At 40.1% G+C, this 25,165-nt stretch overlaps 1 protein-coding gene across 1 annotated transcript; it reads right to left on the bottom strand.

The window, feature by feature from the left end:
* Positions 1-839: 839 nt before the first annotated feature.
* rxfp2b (relaxin family peptide receptor 2b) lies at positions 840-24,767 on the bottom strand (the record flags this gene model as incomplete). The annotated part of the gene is given in 14 exon segments (XM_083694599.1): positions 840-988; positions 11,078-11,227; positions 11,365-11,384; positions 11,386-11,613; positions 11,804-12,215; positions 13,466-13,695; positions 16,640-16,711; positions 17,070-17,141; positions 17,287-17,358; positions 17,426-17,497; positions 19,162-19,233; positions 24,056-24,130; positions 24,443-24,514; positions 24,757-24,767. Coding segments are annotated over 14 exon segments (1,707 nt in total).
* Positions 24,768-25,165: the final 398 nt, after the last annotated feature.

Raw genomic sequence — 25,165 nt, forward strand, 5'->3', positions numbered from 1 at the left:
TATTACAGTATTGATATCAGTTAGTGTTTTCATTTCTCTAATAAATTCAAGTCAGAGCTATGTCAATTATTTAGTTGGTATTTTAAATAACACATTAAGTACTGTAGATGGGGGAAATGTACCACAAAATGTACTACAACGTTTGAAGGTTGTTTATCATAAATAGACAGCCCTTGAGTGACCTAATAATTTGTCAAATAATCCCTCTGTCTTTATGGTTCATCAAAATGACGTGAGTGGGCCTAGACATACATTAGGCAACACCAGATTAAAAACATCTCATACCAAAACTCTATTTAAAGATTAACCTTAGGGGTTGGAAAGACATTTAAGTGTTGATGTCTCTTCAAAGGATAAAACAGACATTATAACTTTGTAAACATGTCAAGAATAGTATGCAGCATATGTTAATTGAGCAGATTAAAATAAAATCTATTTTGGAAACATGACCCAATGATGAATAATTTAATTACTTCAGCATAGGCAGGCCTAACATTTTAGCCATGTAGTCTCTGAACACTAACAAACTTCTATCCTACTAAGGATGCATGCTGCATTGGGTAGTTGAACCTTAACTCTATACCCTAAAGTACTATCAAGAGAAAAAATATATATATCATGTTATCTTGTTTTCTGAGAGGGCATTGAATATTTCATGCTGTGAACCACTCAGATGACTGTCAGGATACAATGACACACACACACATACATACACACACACACACACACACACACACACACACACACACACACACACACACACACACACACACACACACACACACACACACACACACACACACATACCTTTACGTTTCAATTGCTCGTCTGATATGTTGTTACTCCATCTTTTCGACAAACATGTCGAAGTTCTCGCCTCTGTGGTACATAAAACGGCACTTGCTCAATTTCACTCCCCCTCTCTCACAGCCTCCGTTCTCCATCAGGCGCTCCCGGGCACTGAGAAAAGCAACGACAAGCTCCACCCCTAGCAACGAAAAAGTAATCCGTAGGAGTATAGCAGTATGCCTTCCTGAATAATGAAAAGTATGAGGTGATGAGAACTTGATAGCGAACTTTGTCAGAAAATTAAAATGGTGCCATGCATGAATAACAACAAAATACAAGTGTATGCAATTGCCGAAAGGGTCGTCATTACAAGTAGGGTATCTCGTGTAGTCATATAGGTCTAAATAATGAAGGAAGTTGTTCAATTACAATATGCAAGATATAATTCTGTTTTTAAGTCACAAAATGACATAACAGCTGCAGCATTTGTAAGTGATATGTCACTATTGTCATAAACGAAATAGAAGGCATAGGAATAGGAAAAACACAGATGTTTTTATAAGCACAGCCAATATTCTTGTTTTAATTTCTGTAGGAAAAACATTACAATCCATTCTAGATAAAGTTGTTAATGTTGGCAGACATCTTGAATTAGTGGACGTGCTTCAGCAAATACAACTATTGTTTTTAGTTTTTATTGTACTAAAAAACTGTTTTTCAGACTTTTTATGTACAGCACTTTGAACTGCAGTCTGTACGAAAATGTGCTCTATAAATAAATGTATTATTATTAGTAGTAGTAACAGGCTTGTTTCAGAAAGTCCAACTATTGTTATTGCTCATACTTCTTCTTCTTATTCCAATTCTTCAGATTTTGCTACTCCTACAGCTTTTAAGCTATTCACACCAATCAAACATTAAAATGTGCAGAGAGGTCTAACTTGAGTTGCTTACATTTATATTTTTCAAACTTTATACTTTTTACACTATTCAGCTTTTTGTAACTCAGAAACTCCTATCTTCAAATAGATAGATAGATATAAGATCAAATAGATCAAAGGCAAAGAGATGGACTTCTCTGCATAACCTCCACCCTCTGTATCACATTACTGTCCTGTACCTTACTGTTTCACCTCATTAATTACAATGTTTACTGGCTATGCTAGGCCTTATACACAGCCCCTACCTCCCTCCACCAGCCTGGACTAAATGCACTTTTTAAAAAAAAGAGTCCATATTTATTTAGCCCATATTTAGTATTTAGTTTTTAGTATTTAATGCTGGTCTCCTGACCTATAATTGCACTGAATTGCCTTACCTTTTTGCACCTCACCAAATCATACTTGAACCATCTTGTACAACAGGGTCAGTCCCTGCCCTGTCACCCTTATCATACAGCCTCAGCACATCAATGTGGACTTAGTATTTAGTATATTTTTCTCAGTATCTTTATTCTTATCTGTCTATAGCGTTCATATAGACTTCCTGTTTACAATCCTGCTTATGTTGTAGGTTGTATGTTGTATGTGTATGTTATGTGTGATGTCTCTATGTCTTTAAGCTACTTGGAACCTGAATTTCCCCTAGGGATAAATAAAGTTTCTATCTATCTATCTATCTTTTAACATGGTGGAATGTTGATTTAGGCCAACATTCTGAGAGATCCATTGTTATTTCAACTGCTATGGAACTCACATTTACATTACATTTATGGCATTTAGCAGACGCCTTTATCCAAAGCGACTTACAACAAATACATTTGTTTAAGTAAGTGAATCATCTATCCATCAGTCATCATAAGATTGATTGATGCTCAGACCAGGGGCCATTGGTAGTCACAGGAGAGAAACTTGTACAGGGGGGTAGTGGTAATCTACAGCGGAAGATTGGTAGTGACTCTGCAGTCATGACAGCAGTGGGAAGCTCATTCCACCAGCGGGGCGCCAGGACAGTGAAAAGCTGTGACCGAGTAGTGCGGCTGCTGCATCCACGTAGCGGCGGCGGTGCCAGGCGGCCAGCCGAGGTGGAAGAGCGGAGTGATCGGGCAGGGGTTTAAGGGCTGACCATTGCTTGCAAGTAGGGAGGGGCTGTTGCCTTTGCTGCCCGGTAGGCGAGCACCAGGGTCTTGAATCCGATGCGAGCTGCTACCGGGAGCCAGTGAAGGGTGTAGAGGAGGGGAGTGACATGGGAGAATTTGGGGAGATTGAACACCAGACGGGCGGCAGCGTTCTGGATGAGCTGCAGAGGCCTGATGATGGAGGCGGGGAGACTGGCCAAGAGTGTGTTGCAGTAGTCAAGGCGAGAGATCACAAGTGTTTGGACCAAAAGTTGTGCCGCTTCTCTGGTGAGGAATCAGAAGGACGTATCCTTCTGATGTTGTAGTGTTGTATCTACAGCGTGCTGTCACTGTGATAAGTGGTTGTCACACAGGATAAGTGGTTGTCAAGGGTCACCCCAAGGTTCTTGGCTGTATGGGAGGAAACGTCATGGTGAGGGCAGGCTTTCCCTGGGAGGAAGAGCAGCTCAGTCTTGTTAAGGTTGAGCTTGAGGTGGTGGGCTAACATCCAAGCAGAAATGTCTGCAAGACATATGCAGAGACACGTGTTGCCACCTGTGAGTCAGAAGGGGGGAAAGAGAGAAACAGTTGAGTGTCATCTGTGTAGCAGTGGTAGGAGAAACCATGTGAGGAAATTACAGAGCCAAGAGGTTTGGTATAGAGGGAGAACAGTAAGGGCCCTAGTACAGAGACCTGGGGGACCCCAGTGGTGAGGGCTCGTGGAAAGGACAGCAATCCTCTCCACGTCACCTGGTAAGAGCGATCGGCCAGGTAGGATGCAAACCAGGAGAGTGCAGAGCCAGAGATGCTGAATTCTGAGAGGGTGGAGAGAAGGACTGTGTCGAATGCAGTGGACAGGTCCAGAAGAATGAGAGCAGAGGAGAGGGAGGAAGCTCAAGCAGAGTGGATGGCCTCCATGACAGCAAGGAGAGCAGTCTCAGTTAGAGTGCCCAGCCTTAAAGCCGGATTGGTGAGGGTCAAGGAGGTTGTTCTGAAGGAATTGGTTAGACAGTTGACAGCACGTTCAAGGGTTTTAGATAAGAAGGAGAGAAGGGATACCGGTCTGTAGTTATGGACAGCAGACGGGTCAAGAGTTGGTTTCTTGAGAAGAGGCTTGACTGGCTTGAAGGCAGCTGGGACAGATCCTGTGGATAGAAAGGAATTGATTAAGGTGGTATGGAACGGAAGGAGGTCTTTGGAGATGGATTGGAGAAAGGGGGAGGGGATAGGATCGAGGGGGCAGGTGGTTGCCCGCTTGGATGTCTTCCCCGTCCTCAGGAAAGAAACTGAGAAGGACATCTATCTCATCTAAGAAGTGGCCAAGCTGACCTGGTGGACGATAGATAACCACAATGTGAAGTTTGATAGGGGAGGTGACAGAAACAGCATGGAATTAGAAGGTGGATATGGACAGGTGTGACAGGGGAAGGACATTATGTGACCACTTAGACGAAATGAGGAGTCCTGTTCCTCCTCCTCAACCAGAGAGTCTAGGGGAATGAGAAAAGGAGTAGACATCAGCTACTCTGCTGGAGTAGCTGTATTATCTGGTGTAATGCATGTCTCTGTGAGAGCAAGGAAGTGGAGGGACATGGAGCAGGCATAGGCTGAGATAGCCTCTGCTTTCCGGACCGCTGACTGGCAGTTCCAAAGTCCTCCCGTGACAGTAAGGTTATGGTCAGTTGAGCATGGTGGGTAGATTAGATTGGAAGGGTTGCAAATGGGGGTGTAGCGTCGATGTGTCCTCCTGATGGATGAAATAACAGGAATGGGGAGAAAGCACATTGTGATATTTGCTGGTATAGAGATAGAGGGTTTGTTGGCAATACAAGATGTAGGTAGCACTCAGTACACTCGGAGTAGTGAAAAAACTGTACAAGTATTAAAGTACAAGTACAGAGACAACGAAATGCAGTTAGCGTCTAACCAGAAGTGCAAAATAGCAGAAAGTGCAATGAACAGTATATACAGGTAGTGCAATATATGAGCAGTAAGTAGTGCAGTATAGTATAAGTAGTGCAGTGTAAGCAGTATATGAGTAAGCAGTAGCATTATAAGCAGAATAAATAGGTTGCAGTATGAACAGTGTAGCAGCATATGAGCTGTATAGGTAATGCAGTCTAGCAGTATATATGTATTAACAGTAACATTAAGGTAGATAGCAGAATAAATATAAATATGGAATGCCGTATGAACAGTATAAACAGGTATGTACAGTATGTACAGATATGTGCAGTGTATTAACAGTAGTATTAAAGAAAATATAGGGATATGTGCATTATGAACAGTATAGACAGATTATGAACAGTATAGACAGATATGTACAGAAGAGCAGTGGTATTGAGTAAGAGCAGTGGTACAGTAATAGTGCAATTGGGGGGGGGGGGGTCATTTCTTGGGGTGCAGGGGTTGCAGGGGTTGGTAGGTTGTCACCTAGGTGCAGTGTTCGAGTTCAGTAGGGTGACAGCCGCAGGGAAGAAGCTACCTTTGAACCTGCTGCTTCGGGTGCGGAGAGACCTGTAGCGCCTCCCGGAGGGGAGTGGGGTGAACAGTCTATGGTTGGGGTGAGAAATGTCCTTGACGATGCTGCGTGCCTTACGCAAGCATTGTTTGCCCTGGACAGCCTCAATGGAGGGGAGTGAGGAACCGGTGATGCGTTGGGCAGTTTTCACCACTCTCTGCAGTGCTTTCCGGTCAGATGCCGAGCAGTTGCCATACCATACTGTGACACAGTTGGTAAGGATGCTCTCGATGGTGCAGCGGTAGAAGTTCACCAGGATCTGAGGAGACAGGTGGACCTTCTTTAGTCTCCTCAGGAAGAAGAGACGCTGGTGAGCCTTCTTGATCAGGGTAGAGGTGTTGAGGGTCCAGGAGAGATCCTCAGAGATGTGGACACCCAGGAACTTGAAGCTGGTGACTTGCTCCACCTCAGTCCCGTTGATGAGGATGGGGTTGTGTGTGCCAGCTTTTGATTTCCTGAAGTCCACAATGAGCTCTTTGGTCTTCCTGGTGTTGAGAGCTAGGTTGATGTCGTTGCACCACATTGTTAGGTGCTGGACCTCCTCCCTGTAGGCCGACTCATCGTTGTTGCTGATGAGACCAATCACCGTTGTGTCCTCTGCAAACTTGACAATGGTGTTTGAGCCATGTACAGGTGTGCAGTCGTAGGTGAAGAGGGAGTAAAGGAGGGGGCTCAGCACACAACCTTGTGGAACGCCGGTGTTCAGGGTGAGGGTTGAAGAGGTGTGATTGTGTAGCCTAACAGACTGCGGCCTGTTGGTTAGGAAGTCCAGACTCCAGTTGCAGAGGGAGGAGTTGATGCCCAGTTGACTGAGTTTGGAGATCAGTTTGGAGGGGATGATGGTGTTGAATGCTGAACTGAAGTCAATGAACAGCATTCTCACATAAGAGTTGGTCTTGTCGAGGTGGGACAGGGCGGAGTGAAGTGCCGTTGAGATGGCATCCTCTGTACTCCTGTTCTGCCGGTAGGCGAATTGGAAGGGGTCCAGTGTGGGTGGTAGACAGATCTTGAGTTGAGCTAAGACCAGCCTCTCGAAGCACTTCATGATGATGGGCGTGAGTGCCACTGGGCGGAAGTCATTTAAGCTTGTTGCCGTGGAGTGTTTTGGCACCGGCACGATGGAGGTGGTTTTGAAGCACGCGGGGACAGCTGCTTGGGCTAGGGACAGGTTGAATATGTCAGTCCAAACCTCAGTCAGCTGCACAGCACAGGCCCTGAGGACGTGTCCGGGGATCCCATCAGGACCAGCAGCCTTGCGTGCATTAGTCCTGCTCAGTGCCGCACACACGTCGGTGGGAGATAGAGTGAGGGGCTGGTGATCCGCAGGGAGCACAGCCAACCAACCAATTCATCTTTAACTTTATCCACTACTATGACTCTTTTCTTTTCTAGCTGCTCATACTTCTTCTTCTTCTTATTCCAATTCTTCTTATTTTTTGGTATGCTACTCCTCCTACAGCTTTTAAGCTATTCACACCAAGCAAGCTTTAAAACGTGCAGAGAGCAAATGTTATACTTTATTCAGCTTTTTGTAACTCAAAAACTCTTATCTTTTAACAAGGTGAAATGTTGATTTAGGCCAACATTCTGAGAGCCCCATTGTTACTGCAACTGATATGGAACTTTCACAAGTCTTGAATAAAAACAACAGTAGACCTGCAGAACACTTTCTTACATTGATTACACAAGAATGCACTCTTGCAATCTTGGCTACCAGTTCTACCCCACTGAAACCACTCTCAACTACTCAACCAACCAACCACCTACCCTCTACACTGAACTACCCCAGGCTCATCCTATATATCTATTAATGACCTTCTTACATACCCTCTACCTAACCTTCTATCTTTCCAACCTTATGTCTATCTGATCTTTCAACAACCTAGCATCATCCTTTCTTCCTTTCACCAGTCACTACTGCTTCACTCAGTATAAGCTTTTAATAGTTTTGATCTTTCTATACCTCCCCTATTTCATCCATCCATCCTGCCTTTCATCTATCCATTCATCCATCCAATCAATCAACCAACCAACCAACCAAATCAACCTCTCACTTTCTTTCACTTTTTAAACTATAAAAACTCTGGTTAACCAACCAACTATACCACTCAAACAACCAACTCTTTACCCACTCCACTGAACTACCCCAGGCTTATCCTATCTATCTATCTATCTATCTATCTATCTATCTATCTATCTATCTATCTATCTATCTATCTATCTATCTATCTATCTATGACCTTCTAACATACTATCTATCTAATGTTCTATCATTCCAACTTCATATCTATCTAACCTTTCAACTATCTGGCCACCATCCTTTCACCAGTCACTACTGCTTCACTCAGTATAACCCATACTGATTAACCTTTTAATTGATTTGATCTTTCTATACCTCCCCTCTCTCATCTATACATCTTCTCTTTCATCTATCCATTCATCCATCCAATCAACCAACCTAACCAACCTATCTCACTTTCTTTCAACTACCCAGAAAATCATCATCAACCCTGATAAAAGCTTTCTGATACCCATTAAGCCTTTAAAACTATTAAGCTTTTTTTAACACCAAAAACTCTCATCCAGTTAACCAACCAACTCTACCACTCAACCAACCAACTCTCCACCAACTGAAGTACCCCTGGCTCATCCTATATCTATTTATCTATCATTATCTAACATTATATCCATCCAACCAACCAACCAAACCATCTGTAATTGTATCTGCTACCATAATAACACTATCTTACTTTCTTTCAACTACCCAGCAAATCTATCTATCTTTAAAAATGTTACACTACCAAAATAACACTTTGCAAGCCCACAAGGTCTTTTCTGGAACTTCTTTTTCTAGTTCATATTAACATTATTATTATTCAAATTCTTTTTTTTCAGCATGCTACTCCTCCCACTGCTTTTAAACTATTCATACCAATCACATTTTTTAAAATGCACAGGGGTCTAACTTGAGTTGCTTACATTTATATTTTTCAACTATTTACCTATCTGTCTCTGTCTATCTATCTAAACTTCTAACTGTCTATCTTTCCAACCTTATATCTATCTAACCTTTCAACATTTCAACTACCTAGCCATTATCCTTTCACCAGTCACTGCTGTATATATCACCCAGTATAATCCATACTGAACCATCCATCCATCTACAATGCCATCCATAAGTATTGGAAAGAGGATGCATTGTGTCTTCTTTTAGCTCTATACTCCAACAGTTTGGATTTGAAATCTAACAATTACTATGGAGTCAAAGTAGAGATTCTCAGCTTTAATTCAATGGGATTTTTTTCAGATGGGGTTCACCATTTAGGGTTAGGGCTTTTTAAAAACAATTTAAACATACTCCCCCTATTTCAGGGCTCCAAAAGTATTGGAAAATTCATGTTCAAATAAAGTACTCATGTTTAGTATTTGGTCAACGATGCTTTGCATGGAATAACTGCCTGAAGTCTGTGACCCATTGACCCCACCAGAAACTGTGTATATTCTCTAGTGATGCTCTGCCAGGCCTACACAGCATCCATTTTCAGTTGTTGTTTGTTTTTAGGTCTTTTTGCCTAAAGCCTTATCATCAGGAATTGAAATGCATGTTCAATTGTATTTAAATCTGAAGGTTCACTTGGTCAGTCTGTAACTTTACGGTTTTCACCCTGACAAACTTATTGTTATGGCAGCATGTTTGGGGTCATTGTCTTACTGTATAATGATGTTTCTGTACACTTCAGAATACATTCTGCTACTGCTGTCAGCAGTAACATCATCAATTAAGACAAGTTATCTAGTTATTGTGGCAGCTATACAAGCCCAAACCACAGCACACCCTCCACCATGTTTCACAGATTAAGTGCTGTAAATCTTGGGCAGATAATTTTTTCTCCAAACTTTCCTCTTGCAATCACTCTGGTACAATAATGATAATACTCATCTTATCTGTCCACAATACCATTTTCCAGACCTCTGCAGGCTTTTTAGGTACTTTTTGTTAAACTGTAACCTGACCATCCTTTTGCGGATAACTAGTTGCACCTTGCAGTGAAGCCTCTGTAGTTCGGCTGGTGAAGTATTCTGCAGATGGGAATCTCTGACACATTCACGCCTACCTCCTGGAGAGTGCTCCTCATCTGTGGGACAGTTGTTTTGTTTTTTTACTTAATTATGGTGAGCGTTTTTTGACTCATCCACTGTGGAAGTCTTCCTTGGCCTACCAGCCTGTTTATGATTGTTGAGCTCACCAGTGCTTTCTTTCTTTTTTTTAATGATGTTACAAACTGTTGATTTTGTTAAGTCTAAGGTTTTGGCTATGTTTCTGATTTATTTCTGGTATTTCAGCCTCATAATGGCTCCCTTGACTTTCATTGACTCTTTGGTCTCTTTGGTCCTCATCTTGACAAACACCAATAGCAGACTCCAAAGGCAAATGCAATTATCACCTAACTAACCAGAAACACCTGTCAAGCCAATTTTCCAATACTTTTGGTGCTCTGAAATAGGGGGACTATGTATACAAAGGGTTGCAATTTCTAAATGGTGAAAGCAATCTTAAAGGAGAAAACATTGAATTAAAGCCGAGGATCTCTACTACAATGATTCCCAACAATACTTATGGAAGTCACACTGTATCAATCTGTCCTTCTCTTACTTATCTATCTTTCCCTCATCTATCTAACTTCATCTGTCTATCTAGATACAATGTATATCTATCATCTATTAATGCATCCATTCAACCAACAAACAGCCCAACCAAACAAACAACCATCCATCCATCCATCCAACCAATGCACTTTCCTTCAACTACCCAACAAATCTATCCATCTAATCTATTGTCCAAACCATCTTTAAAAGTTTTCTACTAACAAAATACAACTTCTTTTTCTAGTTTAGTTTGTTCTTCAGCAATGGCAATGGGCTCCATTCATATCCATAGTGCAGGACCAGATCATTGTTATCTGTATGCTCCCCTTAGATGTTGGTAGCCTCATTAGGCCTTTTGTTTACATTGTGAAAATACACTATTTTAGCTCTCTGTAATATCAAATTTGATAGTTGAGTTGCTGCTGTAGTGTGACTGTGATCTTTACAGTTTCCTACTTATAGTTTATGATGAAAGAGGCAACATACAGTACAGTTTGAAATGTATATAGGTGTGTTTCTTCTGAAAGCAAAAAAACATGGAAAATCTGTTAAATTATATAAACTACATGTTTTATTTTAAACACATCACAATAAATAAATACATACTATACATAATGCAACAAGGGATTTTACTTATTCTATTCTTAATCTTATAAAAAAGATCTGTAAAGCCAGGGACTACTATACTGTACATAAGATTACATTGGTGTTTCAAGGGCAGTAGTAATGCAAGTTCTGCATTATAGGTCTATTTGTCCATTGTCTCCATTGAAGACATCCTATCCTTTATTACTCCTTAAAAACTATCACTCCAGAGTTCATGGAAATATTGTCACAACAAGACCCTGAACTTACTCAGACACAAATCTGTATCAAACTGAAGTCTCTCATCATGTTTATCTCTGAAACTTGCCAGAAAGCCTAACTGAATAAACAGTTTTGTGATAACTATAGTCATGACTACATTCAATATTGTAGGGTTTATCCGTAGTTGGCCTCTCTGTCTGTGATGGATATCCTGGGCATGTAGCTCTTGTGGCAAAGTCGCTATGCCTATTGCCTACAGAGCTGGTCAGGCTTTTGGGATCCTTTTTTAGGGCAGTGTGCCTGCTCCACCTGCTCATGGAAGAAGCTGGTGGTCAGAGTGTAGCGAATGGGATTCAAGGCACTGTTGATGGGCAGGACGAATATCACAACCCAAGATGTAATGGTACCTGCAAAGGGGATAAGCATAGGGCAGATTGGTGGCATTGGATGTAGCATTCCAAAGGTTATAAAAAAGACGGTTCAAAGCTTAAAGAGGAGACCAACATTAACACATAAATATAATCCAAACATACACATCCAATACCTGGGATCTCCACGTCTAACGGAGAGGATCTTGACAAGAAATATTGGAATCCAGCAGAGGGCATCAGAGAACACGATAAAGAAGAAGCGGTTGGCAACAGCAACATCTTTGTGCAGACGGCTGCTGCACATGTCATTGGCATTGATGCCTGTCTTGTAGATGGCGTAGAACATGCTGGAGTATGAGACGACGATTATCAGGAGTGCCATCAGATTGAGGCCTGCACATATAACACACAGTGACAGACATCTGTGAATGACATCACATAGTTACACAGGGATTTCAGCCGTTCTCATTCAAAGTGTAAAAGTGTACCTTCTCCACAAGTATTTATTTTTCCCCAGACCTTGAATGTGGTTGAGTAAGTGATAAGTGATAACCTGACACTTTTGCAAAAATGTTTACACCACAAAAGCAAAACATTCACTAGTATCTGCACTGCAGGAATATGGCGGTGGAATAGCCTTTGGCAATGAGCTTCTCCTGATGGTCAGAGTGCAGGGGGAAGCAGACACCATTCTGACCATAGTAATTACCAAACAGGTCCTTATTGAGAAGGGGCACTGCAGCAATAGATAGGCCAATGAGCCAGATGGAGATGAGCACAACAAAGGTTTGGCCCTTCCCAGGCCTCAGGTGGTTGAAGGGGAAAACAATGACAAGGAACTTCTCCATGGTCAGGTAGGTGAGCAGCATGACAGACACCTCTGATGACAGCATGGCCAAGAAGCCGATGGTTTTGCACTCCAGGCTCTCCATCCATACTTGGGTGTTTTTATTGTACTCTCCACGAAACTTCACATCAAATACCCCCACAAAGAACAGGTACACACCCATTAGGCAGTCTGCACCTGAACCACAGGAAAAAATGGGCAGGCTTATGAAGTGCTTTAATGAGTTCTGACATCTCTCCATGGAGATAAACTAGATGACAAGGTAGAATAAACAAAGATTTAGAGCATTTATTTACACCTGGTTTCACAATCAATAAACACTATAAAACGCTAACCCTTTTATACATTGTAAACAATTTCATTCTTAGAGGGTCATGGTCATCTTAACAGTACCTCTCACAACCTCTGGATGTCAGCCTGCAAAACATCAACATTTGGCCACTCAGGCGGGACATTGCAACTCATCTGGATCATCAATGTGCTCTAGAGCGTCAACCAGACCTCAGAGCAAGAAATTGTTTTGTTAACTGCACACACACACGCACGCACGCACACACACACACACACAAACACAGGGCCAGTCAAAATGACGGCAGGGCTTGTTGGAGCACCAGCTGCAGTGAAAAACAACCTCTCACTAGTCTGAAATGACCAGAAAAACATTTTGCTATGTGGGATGAAAACCATTTCCAAGGCACCTTTTGATAAAGAAACCATTACGAGTTTTTACTTGTGTGAGAGGGGGCATACTATCCCTGCCTACTGTATCACTTGCTCATGTACAACTCTACAGAGCACTTATATTCCATCAGTTATTTGCTCCAGCACAGTATGTTGGCTAAAGTGAGAGATGACTCTGCTGCTTAAAGGGGCAATCTGGGATTGGTATACATTTTTTGACTCTGAAATTAATTATATATAGCCATTGATTCTTGAAGAATATAACTTATAAATGCCTCATGAGTTTGTTCAACTGTCTTTCCTGATCAGAACCCAAAATATAAGCCTGTTTTACTTCATTGTTTGTAAAACATTTTACAAACACTGTATAGCTTTAACACTTTAATTTTGATCTCATGAATGGTCAATCCTTACACCATAGCTCCGTCTATGAATTTGAGAGTGTTTACATTACTCCTGCCCCATCCCTCAGCTATTAACAGAAAAATAATGGCGAGGAAACTGCTTTGTTGTGGTTTGAATCCCAGATACCCCTTTAATGGAATGGCTGGTTACTGGTGGGGGAAATCAAGTAGAGTGACATGTGGCTGGGTCATCTAGTTCATTTTAATCAAGCTGGTTGGTTTTACCTCAGCACCCTAGCTTTGACCAGACCAAGTACACACTCTGTCTGGACCTCTGAGACCAACACAGAAACTACACTCACTGTAAAAGGAGTGACTTGGCATGCAGTGAGTGGTACTCACAACACAGAACCTTGATGCATATGGCATGTAGGTTGTTCTCAGCTTGGATGACAGACCGCATGCTAATGACGAAGAGGTTCCCAAAGCAGGTGATGAAGGCCATGACCCAAACGGACACACGTAAGACCATATTAGTCAACAGGTCCTCAAAGGATGAAATTCCATCTGAGTTGGGCTTGCACTTCCGCACATGTGGGGCATAAGAGCAGTACTGAAACTTCTTGAAATAACTGTGAAAAGAAACACAATGCCACAAAATCAAACTCTGGCCCACTGCCTGACACTGGTAAGCTATTCAAACCATATAATATTGTGTAAATAACAGTTAGGAAGTACACCAAATTTTACACCAAATGTTCAACAGTATGCAGTCTAGCACAGCGTTTCCCAACCGCTGTGCCACGGCACACTAGTGTGCCATGAGAGATCGTTGGGTGTGCCGTGAGAAATTATCCAATTTCACTTTTTTTTTATTAACATTTATTAATTATTATCTGCAAATAATATGCCATTGTCGAGTGTCTGTGCTGTAATATAGTGACTGGCAGAGTAATGTAATATTCGTCCGGGTGGCAGCAGGTAGCTAATTGCCTCGTTCCTTCTTAGAGACAAGAGAATTAGTGATGCATGCGACAGGTCGTGGTGACAGTGATGGAGAAGTTTTTAAAAAGGAAAAATGCAAACTCCGAACTGGGCCCTAGACAAGATTCTGACCCAGGTGAAGGCCCTAGTATGAGTGGTGGTAACAAGAAAGCAAAGACGGTGAGCTTGAGGCAATACAGCGAAAGCTATCTTTCGTTCGGATTTACTTTCACCGGGGATGAGACGACACCGACTCCATTATGCTTGGTGTGTGGCGAGAAGCTGTCCAACAGCGCCATGGTGCCAAGCAAGCTTAAACGCCATCTCCAAACGAAACACCCGTCGCTTCAAAACAAGCCGATGGACTATTTTGTTCGCCTGCGTGAAAACACAGACAAACAGGCAACTTTTATGAGGAAAAACCACAAAGGTAAATGAGAAAGCCCTCAAAGCTAGTTACCTAGTTGCTGAACTCGTAGCTAAATCAAAAAAGTCCCACTCTGTGGCAGAGACATTAATACTACCTGCCTGCAAAGCCATTGTCAACGAGATGGTCGGCCCTGACGCGGTTAAAGACATAGCTAAAGTCCCGCTCTCAGATAACACAATTGCCAGGCGTATTGATGACATGTCTACAGACATCGAAAGTCATGTTTTGGGAAAGATACGCATCAGTAGGAAATTTGCGTTGCAACTTGATGAGTCTACGGATATTATTGTATCAGGCTACAGAGTGTCATTTTGTAACATTTTTGGTTGGTGGTGTGCCCGCAAGATTCTTTCAATGTAAAAAATGTGCCGTGGCTCAAAAAAGGTTGAAAAACACTGGTCTAGCAGAATACTAGAATGGGAGATTTGCAAGAAAGTTTGAGTTCCACACATTAAATTAGAATTTGGCCTAAAGTTACTTGTGAAGGATAAATAATCTCAAATAGATTCTGCTACAGTATATGGGCGATTCTTCAACTACAGGCACTTTTGGCCTTGTGAACTTGAGGGAAAAAAAAGTGTTCAAATCTAAATTGTCACAGTCTAACAGGTTAATATAACTAGTCTAGTTTCATGATCCATAAGAGAACGCACTAACATTACAAGACAAATTGGTGTTTTTTTACATATTGTCCGACCCGCATTGAACAAATGTAATTTCCATCACATGTAAACATTTGATTATTATTTAAAAAAAGTATGATATACATAATTTCTCAACAGTGTAAGACCACTTTCACACATAGTTTTACCAGTTTATTCCTATATTGCAATTACCATACATTTGTGGATTAGGTAAATTAATTGAGATGAGGACCAAACACAAAGCTTACATCAACCACAACCTGAAATATAATATTGGATTGGTTAGATACATTTCAGGAAATAACTACTTGTGTTATTACATTAAGTGGAACATTATCCCATAAACTATGCAGAAGTTTTTAATGAGTGATTAGAATTTTGTAACTATGTTTTAAAAAAGGTATGAGGTGGTGGAAATGACTGGGTCATTTCTGGGTCATTTCTGGGTCAACCCCTCTTTCTTTTTTCCTCAGGTATCTCTCCCTGTCTCTTTTCAGTAGCTCTTCATATTTGACAGGGTCCTCTTTTATTCTGTCCCTATAGGCCTGAGACCTTTCTGCAGTAGAGGTCCGCGGCATCTTAAAAATAGATGAAAATGCATTTCAACAAATATGCATTTGAATAAAACATTAACATTGTACATTTTAATAAATAAATTACACATATGTAGCCTCACAATCTATGAATTGCACCTTGTAAGCATAAATGTAATTTCCACCTCACCTTTGTCATTTCCACCCAAGAAGGTAATGTGTTGGAAATGACGGAGGTGGAAATGACAATCTTACAGTATTTTGTAAAAAAATCCAAGCTAGCATCACAGATTAGCTATGAATTGGTACCTAGCATTTCATGCACGCAAAATACATCTATGTACGTTAAAAAATCGATTTATTTACAAACTCAATTGATGTTACGTCATGTTTGGAAATGACATACAATAAAAATATTTTCATTTCAAGCAATATTTACCTTGAGTTTTCTTCAAAAGTTGGTGAAGAAATCCAAAATATCCTCCATATCAGACATGTGCTGTGATGTCACTGTTCATCTCCATAGAAACTACCCAAACCATCTTTCACACAAACTTTTTAAAGGGTCATTACAGTGTTGTGGTGGAAATGATGGCAATACTGTGGGACAACTACATTTTGTATATAAAATCACATAAATAGTTGTTTGACCTTAAATACCCCAATTATGTTTATTATTTTACTGATACTTTATTCAGTCACATTTAAAAAAAATAGATAAATCATTTTTTTACACTTCATTTTCATTATTGAAGATCAGAAGTCTGGGTGTGGGACAGGCACAAAACAGCAATATTTGCATCTATAACGATGTTGAAAAAGGTGAAAGAATCATCATAGACTACCGGTAAAAAGTTCCTAAAGTACTTTCATTGTAAAGATAACTATGAAAGTGTGAATATTCCCAATTTTTTATTTTTTTTTATAAAATATGATCAAAGGACATGAAAGTGCCCGTAGTCTAAGAATCGCCCATATACTGTACATGTGAGAGAGGTTTTCCATTGGCTGGAACATCTGCGCCTGAATTTCTGGGATCTCGATGCCCTCCAGGACCCTATGGGAGAAGACAGAGTTAGGTACAGTACTCATCATTTCCCTGTCCCAATTCATCATCTCTGTCTGATTCTAATTTATCTTCTCTCCTCTAACTGCTAGGATAGTAAGGCTGGCACAAATTAACGCAAGAAGGCTGTTTGTTTGTTTGTTTGCTTTTATCAGGAATCTGCTCCCCAAGCAAAATGACAGCACATGATGATATGAATTCAAGTCATAAGACACGACAATGAAAGTGTGCTGCTTAACAGTGCAGATGTAATCAAACAGTATGCCCAGATATACTGTACTTATTCAAAGTACTGGGTCCTTATGGGCATGGAATACTTCACAGTGATCAGAACATTCTGTGTACTCACAGAGACTGAAGCTGGACAAGGTAATTAAATTGTCCTTGGTGGATCCGTCCCAAAGGATTATAAGATATATTTCTGTAATCAACAATAATATCAGCTTTCATTGTAGGGAAACATTGATTAATATGAGCTTCATAACATCTATGAAATAATTTCTGTTAGAGAGACATTTCAATTCAAAATGAAAACAAAATATGGTCATCATTAACAGAGGACTCACAGGATTTCCAGAGAATGTAAATCTTTGAAGACATTAAAGGGCAATTCTGTAATCCTGTTGATTGACAGGTCACTGGAAGAAAAAAGCAACAAATTCAATATCATTTATCGACTTCTAAAACAGTGGTTTGTTCACTTACAGCTCTTCTAATATGTGGAATGGCTGGAAGATGTTCTCTGGCAGTCGCATAATTTGATTGGCTCTCAGTGATCTGAAAAGGGAAAAAGGGCATTGGAATCAAATAATTTACAGGGGGACATCAGGTTTTTATCAGGTAGATTACATGTCCTTGGGGTGGAAAAATCAATAAGAACTGTACCAAGATTAACAGAGCAAACTGCCCAGAATGTTTAAGAGGAGAGGCAAAAAAAGTAAATGGTGCAATGGTCACAATGCAATCACTGTAATCACACATTTAATATTAGCAAGATAGCTCAAACATTTTGGGACACTATATTTTTTTCTTCTACTTTATTTATCCAGGTTAGTCTCAGATAAAATCAGTTTTTCAAGAGAGACCTGGTCTATCTCCAGATGTATCTGTGAGAAAGCTCAAACAATCTCCATGTCTTTGACATCAGCTGTCTGTTATGTTATTATCGTCCGTCTCCGTTTAAAACTCCTGCGCACTCTTCAGAAAGGGAGGGGTGTGGTAGCATCGGTTAGCGGTTTTTCTGTCATTTGGTATATCATAGTATTCTACAGTTCTTGTAAGTGTCTGTCCTACCATTGTGTTCTCTGCCACACCTGTAGTTAGCCCCAGGGGAGGGCGAGTTAGGCAGGTAAGACGCCCATGGGCTTACACCTCCATCACGCAGGTTTGGTTTTGTTATATACATTAGGTTAGTTTCGCCAGGCGAGGAAGCCCCACTTCTTGTATTTTGGGTTTAGGGTAGGCGGGCAAGACTTAGTTAGTTAGATAGCAGACTTTTCGTAGTTAGAACAGATAGGATTAGAATATTAGCTTTGGGGTTATTTTTGTTTTCATTTATTTGGCGCCGTCTGGCGTCCTCCCCTTAGTTCCCTCTCTATGTTTCCTCCATGTTGTCTGGTTGTTTGTTGTATGTACTAATAATGAATCTGTCTTGTTTGCCCTTTTACTCAGTCGTTGTGTGTGTTGTACTACCACCGCACCAGCAGTTCTCAGAGCATATACAGACACGGTATGTTACGTTTCCCCACCCTTTTATATCCCTAGAAGTAGTATCTGGGGGGTTTTGTAACAATGCATTATTAGAGTTTTGGTTTAGGCCTGATTGCATCAACTCTGTGTGTCCTTGTCGTATTGATACTCTATTCTCATTCTTCCTATTTGCCTCAATGTAATATTGTGCGCAATATTAACGGTAACATACTTTTGACCAGGTTTTCACATAAAGTACATTTAATGTTAATGTTCATGTGCATAGTTGACAACATTTAGACTTTGACATCTCAGTCATTGACATCAGGTATTGTACCATCCCTAAACTCTAAAATTTACCATCCGTAAACTAAACATTTCTTGTAACTTATGCATGGTCATAGAATATTGGGATTCTTACGTTAAATCTAGCATCAAATATGAGTGTCTGTCACGCAGGGATGAGCAAATCATTATCAATAATTCTTAATCATATTATATCTTTTGCAGTCAGATATAACATAATGTTAACTTGTGTCAGTAGGTCATGTGACCACTATTGTGTCGAGCCTCCATTATCATGTCCATAACCGTCATAACCATACAGTTCTTTATCCCGTCTAGCTCTTCTTTTTCAAGTCTTCAAACTCACCACAGCTGAACACATAAGCAAATTAATTTAACATCAACACAAAGAAAGTCACTGTATGCAGCTATACTGTGCTGTACTGGAAGCTGTACTGTATACTCACAGCACTGTGAGATTATCGCATGTTAGAAAAGTGGAGGAGTTAAAAGCCTGGATGCGGCTCCCATCAAAGTCCCTGTGCAGAAAGAAGAGTAGACAGATGCAGAGTAAAGCATTATCATACTACATATGGACACTCACTAATGTTTTATTTGTCTGTCTGTCAAAGGAACATCTTACTTTCGATCCATATTTATGTGTACTGAATTCTTAAATCGATAACCATGACTTAAAGACAGCAAGATTAGAACTGCATAATACAGAGCCTACAGTAGTACACAATTATATGTTATATAACTCTTCAACAAATGAATGTATAAACCTGTGGCAAAATGAAACAATAACAGAAAATGCTGATCTTGTATAAAACAGAGATAGTCACACCACAGGCAACCAGCTGGCCCAATCCAGGTCCTTATTGTGTTTTTCAGCCAAATGGCTGTTCACTTGTTTTGGTGTAAAGTGGAGATGGGGCAGGAGAAATTAGAACAAAAATGAAAAGCTGAAATGTCTTGAATCAATAAGTATTCACCCCCTTTGCTATGACACTCCTAAAATTTGCTCAAATGCAAAAATGTCTTCATAGAGCCACTCAATCAGTTTAATTGAGTCCATCTGAGTGCAAGGATAATAATAATAATAATATATATTTTTTTAAATATAGAATGTCTGATTTGCATAGGAATCAATTACACACTAGGTGGATAAGGTTGTCATTATAAACTGAACAAATGGAGATGAACACAACTGCTCAGGAATGGTAGACTGGGGCTTGGGGGGCATAGATCTACAAAGTTGAGAGGAAAAAGCATCATCCCAGTCACAAAATCGGTCTATATAACCGAGTGGCCAAAAGGAACCCCTTAATGAAAAAAAAAAAAAATGAAAAATCACATCCATAGTTGTTTACAACAATGAATTCAAGTGATACAGCAAAGAAAGTGTCTGGAAATGTGTTTATCTGGTTGTACGACACAACATTAAGCTTGCATACACTCGTGTGAAGAATAGTGGTAGCAGCATCATGTTATGGTATGGTTATGCTTGTCATTGGCAGGGACTGGGGAGTTTGTCAGGGTCAAGAGAAAATTATAAATTTTCTGTGTTGGTAGTGAAAACCTAATCCACACAGTGTGCAATTGATTCCTATGCAAATAAGAGACCCTATAAAAAAGATATTCATTCCGAAATCACATTAACTATCCTTGCACTCAGACGGACTCAATTCAACTTACTGAGTAACTCATTGAAGAAATGTTTGCATCTTAGCTAACTTTAGGAGTGCCATAGCAAAGGGGGTGAATACTGACTGATTCAAGATGTTTCAGCTTTTAATTTTTTATTAATTTGTAGACATTTCTAAAATAAATGTTTCACTTTGACAGGCAGAAACCGGGAAGTGGTCCTGTAGCACAGAGAGAGCATCTACAGAGAACTAAGCACTGCTAAAGGGCCGAGAGTGAGACTAACATGTAAAGATGAGTGGATGAGAAGCTGGGGTTTAAATACTGCAAGGTGATGAGCTGATGAACCACAGGTGTGTAGATCGGGCAGATGAAGATAATGACGTGAACAGGATAGCTGGAGCCTGGAGCCACGGCCACACACAAACACAAACACAAACAGACAGACAGAGACAGACTGGCACAGGCTAGGTGGAAGTGGAGGGCGTGACATTAAATCTATTTGGAAGTTTGGTTGTAACAACAAAATGTGGAAAAAGTCTAGGGGGGTGAATGCTTAGTGAAGGCACTGTATCATGACATGAGATGACCATCGAACAGCAGAGCAAATCCAGATTGTGCCTTTTAACACAACACTGAGAAACACTCAAACATACAGTACCAAGGCAGCCATAGGAATACAGTGTGGGTCACTTTGGTCACATTGACATTTTATTGCAAATACAATAATGACTGCAAGTCAACAAGGGCTATGTAGTCTTAGTTGAAATCCTGGTGAATCAGATCAAATCACTAAGAGGCACAGTGTTTATACAGTTAGGTCCATATATATTTGGACTCTGACACAATTTTTGTTATTTTAGCTGTTTACCAAAACATCTTCAAGTTACAGTTATGTAATGAATATGGGCTTAAAGTGCCGACTCAGCTTTAATTTTAGGGTATTCACATCCAAATTGGAGGAAGGGTTTAGAAATTACAGCTCTTTTATATGTAGCCCCTTCTTTTTCAAGGGACCGAAAGTACATTTACATTTATGGCATTTAGCAGACACCTTTATCCAAAGCGACTTACCAAAAGTAATTGGACAATTGACTCAAAAGCTGTTTCATGGTCAGGTGTGGGCTATCCCTTTGTTATTTCTTTATCAATTAAGCAGGTAAAAGGTCTGAGTTGATTCCAACTGTGGCATTTGCATTTGGAAGTTGTTGCTGTGAACGCGCAACATGCGGTCAACGGAGCTCTCAATGCAAGTGAAACAGGCCATCCTTACACTGCAAAAACAAAAACAATCCATCAGAGACATAGCAGCAACATTAGGAGTGGCCAAATCAACAGTTTGGTACATTCTGAGAAAAAAAGAATGCACTGGTGAGCTCGGCAACACAAAAAGTTCTGGACGTCCACGGAAGACAACAGTGGTGGATGATCGCAGGATCCTTCACATGGTAAAGAAAAACCCCTTCACAACATCCAGCCAAGTGAAGAACACTCTCCAGGAGGTAGGCATATCATTATCCAAGTCTACCATAAAGAGAAGACTTAGAAGACTGTATGAGCAAATACAGAGGGTTCATCACAAGGTGCAAACCATAAGCCTCAAGAATAGAAAGGCCGGATTAGACTTTGCCAAAAAACATCTAAAAAAGCCAGCCCTGTTCTGGAACAGCATTCTTTGGACAGATGAAACTAAGATCAACCTGTACCAGAATGAAGGGAAGAAAAATTTATGGAGAAGGCTTGGAACTGCTCATGATCCGAAGCATACCACATCATCTGTAAAACACGGTGGAGGCAGTGTGATGGCATGGGCATGCATGGCTTCCAATGGCACTGGGTCACTAGTGTTTATTGATGATGTGAAAGAAATCAGAAGCAGCCGGCTGAATTCTGAAGTGTTTAGGGATATACTGTCTGCTTACATTCAAAACTTCAAAACCCAAAACATACTGCGAAAGCAACCCAGGAGTTTTTAAGGCAAAGAAGAGGAATATTCTGCAATGGCCAAGTCAATCACCTGATCTCAACTCGATCAAGCATGCATTTCACTTGCTGAAGACAAAACTAAAGGCAGAAAGACCCACAAACAAACAACAACTGAAGACAGCTGCAGTAAAGGCCTGGCAAAGCATCACAAAGGAGGATACCCAGCATTTGGTGATGTCCATGGGTTCCAGACTTCAGGCAGTCATTGCCTGCAAATGATTCTCGACAAAGTATTAATCTAAATGTTATTTATGGTCATATTAATTTGTCCAAATACATTTGAGCCCCTGAAAATGGGGGACTGTGTATAAAAGTGGTTGCAATTCCTAAATGTTTCATACAATATTTTTTTCAACCCCTTGAATTAAAGCTGAAAGTCTGCCCTTCAATTGCATCTCGATTGTTTCATTTCAAATCCATTGCAGTGGCATACAAAGCCAAAATTATGAAAATTGTGTCACTGTCCAAATATTTCCGGACCTAACTGTACATGTCAATCTGCCTCATGTTATCTGTGCTTCTGAAGTCACAGCAATGACTTTGATAAGATAAGAATGTCAACCCATTACAGAACCATAAGTCACAAATAATGACAGAAAAAGAGGTTAATAACTTTGAGCGAGGCCAACTTGACACATCCTCTGTAGATACAGCCTCTGCCTTTTAGTAGAATTGGTGTTATACAAGTTTAGGTAATCTGTCTGAGAGCCACTCAAGCACAGTAATTGACTGAAATAAACCGATGATGTGATTGTATGTGAATGAAGGAAAACCAACTGTTGATTTGCAAACCTGTCAATGTTGTTTTTTATGGGTACATTAAATTCATATTTTATATATATATATATATATATATATATATATATATATATATATATATATATATATATATATATATATATATATATATATATATATATATATATATATATATATATATATATATATGTATATATATGTATATATATGTATATATATATGTATATATATATAACTGAGATTTATATTTATATAACAATATACATTTTATATAAAGAATGTCGTTATGGGGTCTAACTGCAAGTAAAAAACTAATTTCTAGTTCTTACAGAGAGAATGACTAAGTCCTTTGTTCATTGACACCTACAAATGGGCTTAGAACATATGGCTAGAGCAGGAAAGATGCCAAGTGCTGTATATCACACAGCATTTTGCATCATGTCACAGTAAAACATGCACTTACAGATGGACAATGTGCAGCTTTAGGGATCTTGCAGAAACATAAAGATGTCTAGCTCCTTTTTTTTTGTCTTTTGAAAATTTCAGGATATCAAGATAAATGTACTAATTGTTTCCATGACAAAGTTTTAATAATTGAAGCAATTGAAAGAGCACCATTTTGTGCCTATTGAGAGATAATGTAACATTCCCACTTACAACCCATATCCATCATATCCTTGGCTGAGAATGACAATCATAGACAGACCACAATATAAGGAATAACCAGAGACAGTGAAGTGAGGCATTCTAGTGAAGCAAGGGTAGGACCCAGATTAATGATTTCCTGGAGCATTTCAAACATTAACTTGTGTATCCATGGGGCATGTTGAGTAATCATTGGTTGGGTCATGCAAAATGAGGACCGCAATGTATCAATATGGCCACAGAAGTACAGATTAATTTCAATTTCTAAAACAGATGACTGATAAAGCAAACAGATAAGATAACAGGTAATACCACATAACTTACATCCAGCTGAGTTTAGGCATGTGGGAGCAGAGTTTTGCTTGAGGCAGCTGCTCCAGAGAAGTGTTCACCATGGACCTGCAGAGAGCATACCGAAAGAGGCCTATAATTGACCTTTACTCCATCTTCTACTTTTAACTAGCACATGCCCCATTCAATTTCTCCAGCTCCTCCAAAACACACATTCCTCTGTCCAAACACTATGTCAAATGAAACTTGAAACTCCATGGCCTCAGAAACTTGAGGCTATGGAAATTATTGAAAACAGACACAAATTAAACTGAACGTTTTTTTACATAAAAAAATGGATGAAACAGTATAATCCTGATTCTGCAAAAACTGGAAAAAAAACTTTATTTTGAGGGACTCAAAATAAAAAGATATACTCACAGGAAATACAGGGACTTCAGTCCAATGAATGTGTCTTGAGTGATTATCTTTAATGGATTATCATCCAAGACTCTGAATTCAGAAATAAAAAAAATAGCAGGGCAGAGATCAATGTGCAGCTAGATTATGATTAAGTTTGTACAAAGACACAGTCTATGGTCACATAAAATGGCCATAGGAAAACTATGCTGCAGAGAAGAGTCCTTTCCTTTAAGCAATCAGGAAACACATATCCTACAAAATATCCTCTTCCTCCTATTCTCTGTACTGTTGTAAATGATCATTTCAGTCTAGGTTGGTTTATAATTCATTGCCCCAAAGCCATTTGTAAAAACGGAAACTCGTTTAAGTACTTCAGGCACACTTTCAGTAGTTAACTGGAGATGCTGGATGCACACTCCTGTTGTATTATAATCAGTAGACCAAGATGGCGCCTCCTATGGCTGCCACAGTGTGTTGGTGCGCACTTTGTTTGTTTTTAGTCTTTAATTCCGTTAATTGTGATTCCACTAAGTTTATTTTCACGATGGACGAGATACTTAACATCAGGGACTCAACACCATCTGATTTATGTCCCAACCTTCTCGCCTCATCTGTGGATTTACTGGACACTCTGGTCAAAGGTGCTCTGGCTCTTGGCCAAGCAGTGAGACAGAGGCGGAGACGCAAGTGCACCGGGGCTCTGGTGCACTTCAGGGAGAGAGTGTCCACACACTGTGCAAC

This window comes from Argentina silus (genome assembly GCF_951799395.1).
Source record: "Argentina silus genome assembly, chromosome: X".
NCBI lineage: Eukaryota > Metazoa > Chordata > Actinopteri > Argentiniformes > Argentinidae > Argentina > Argentina silus.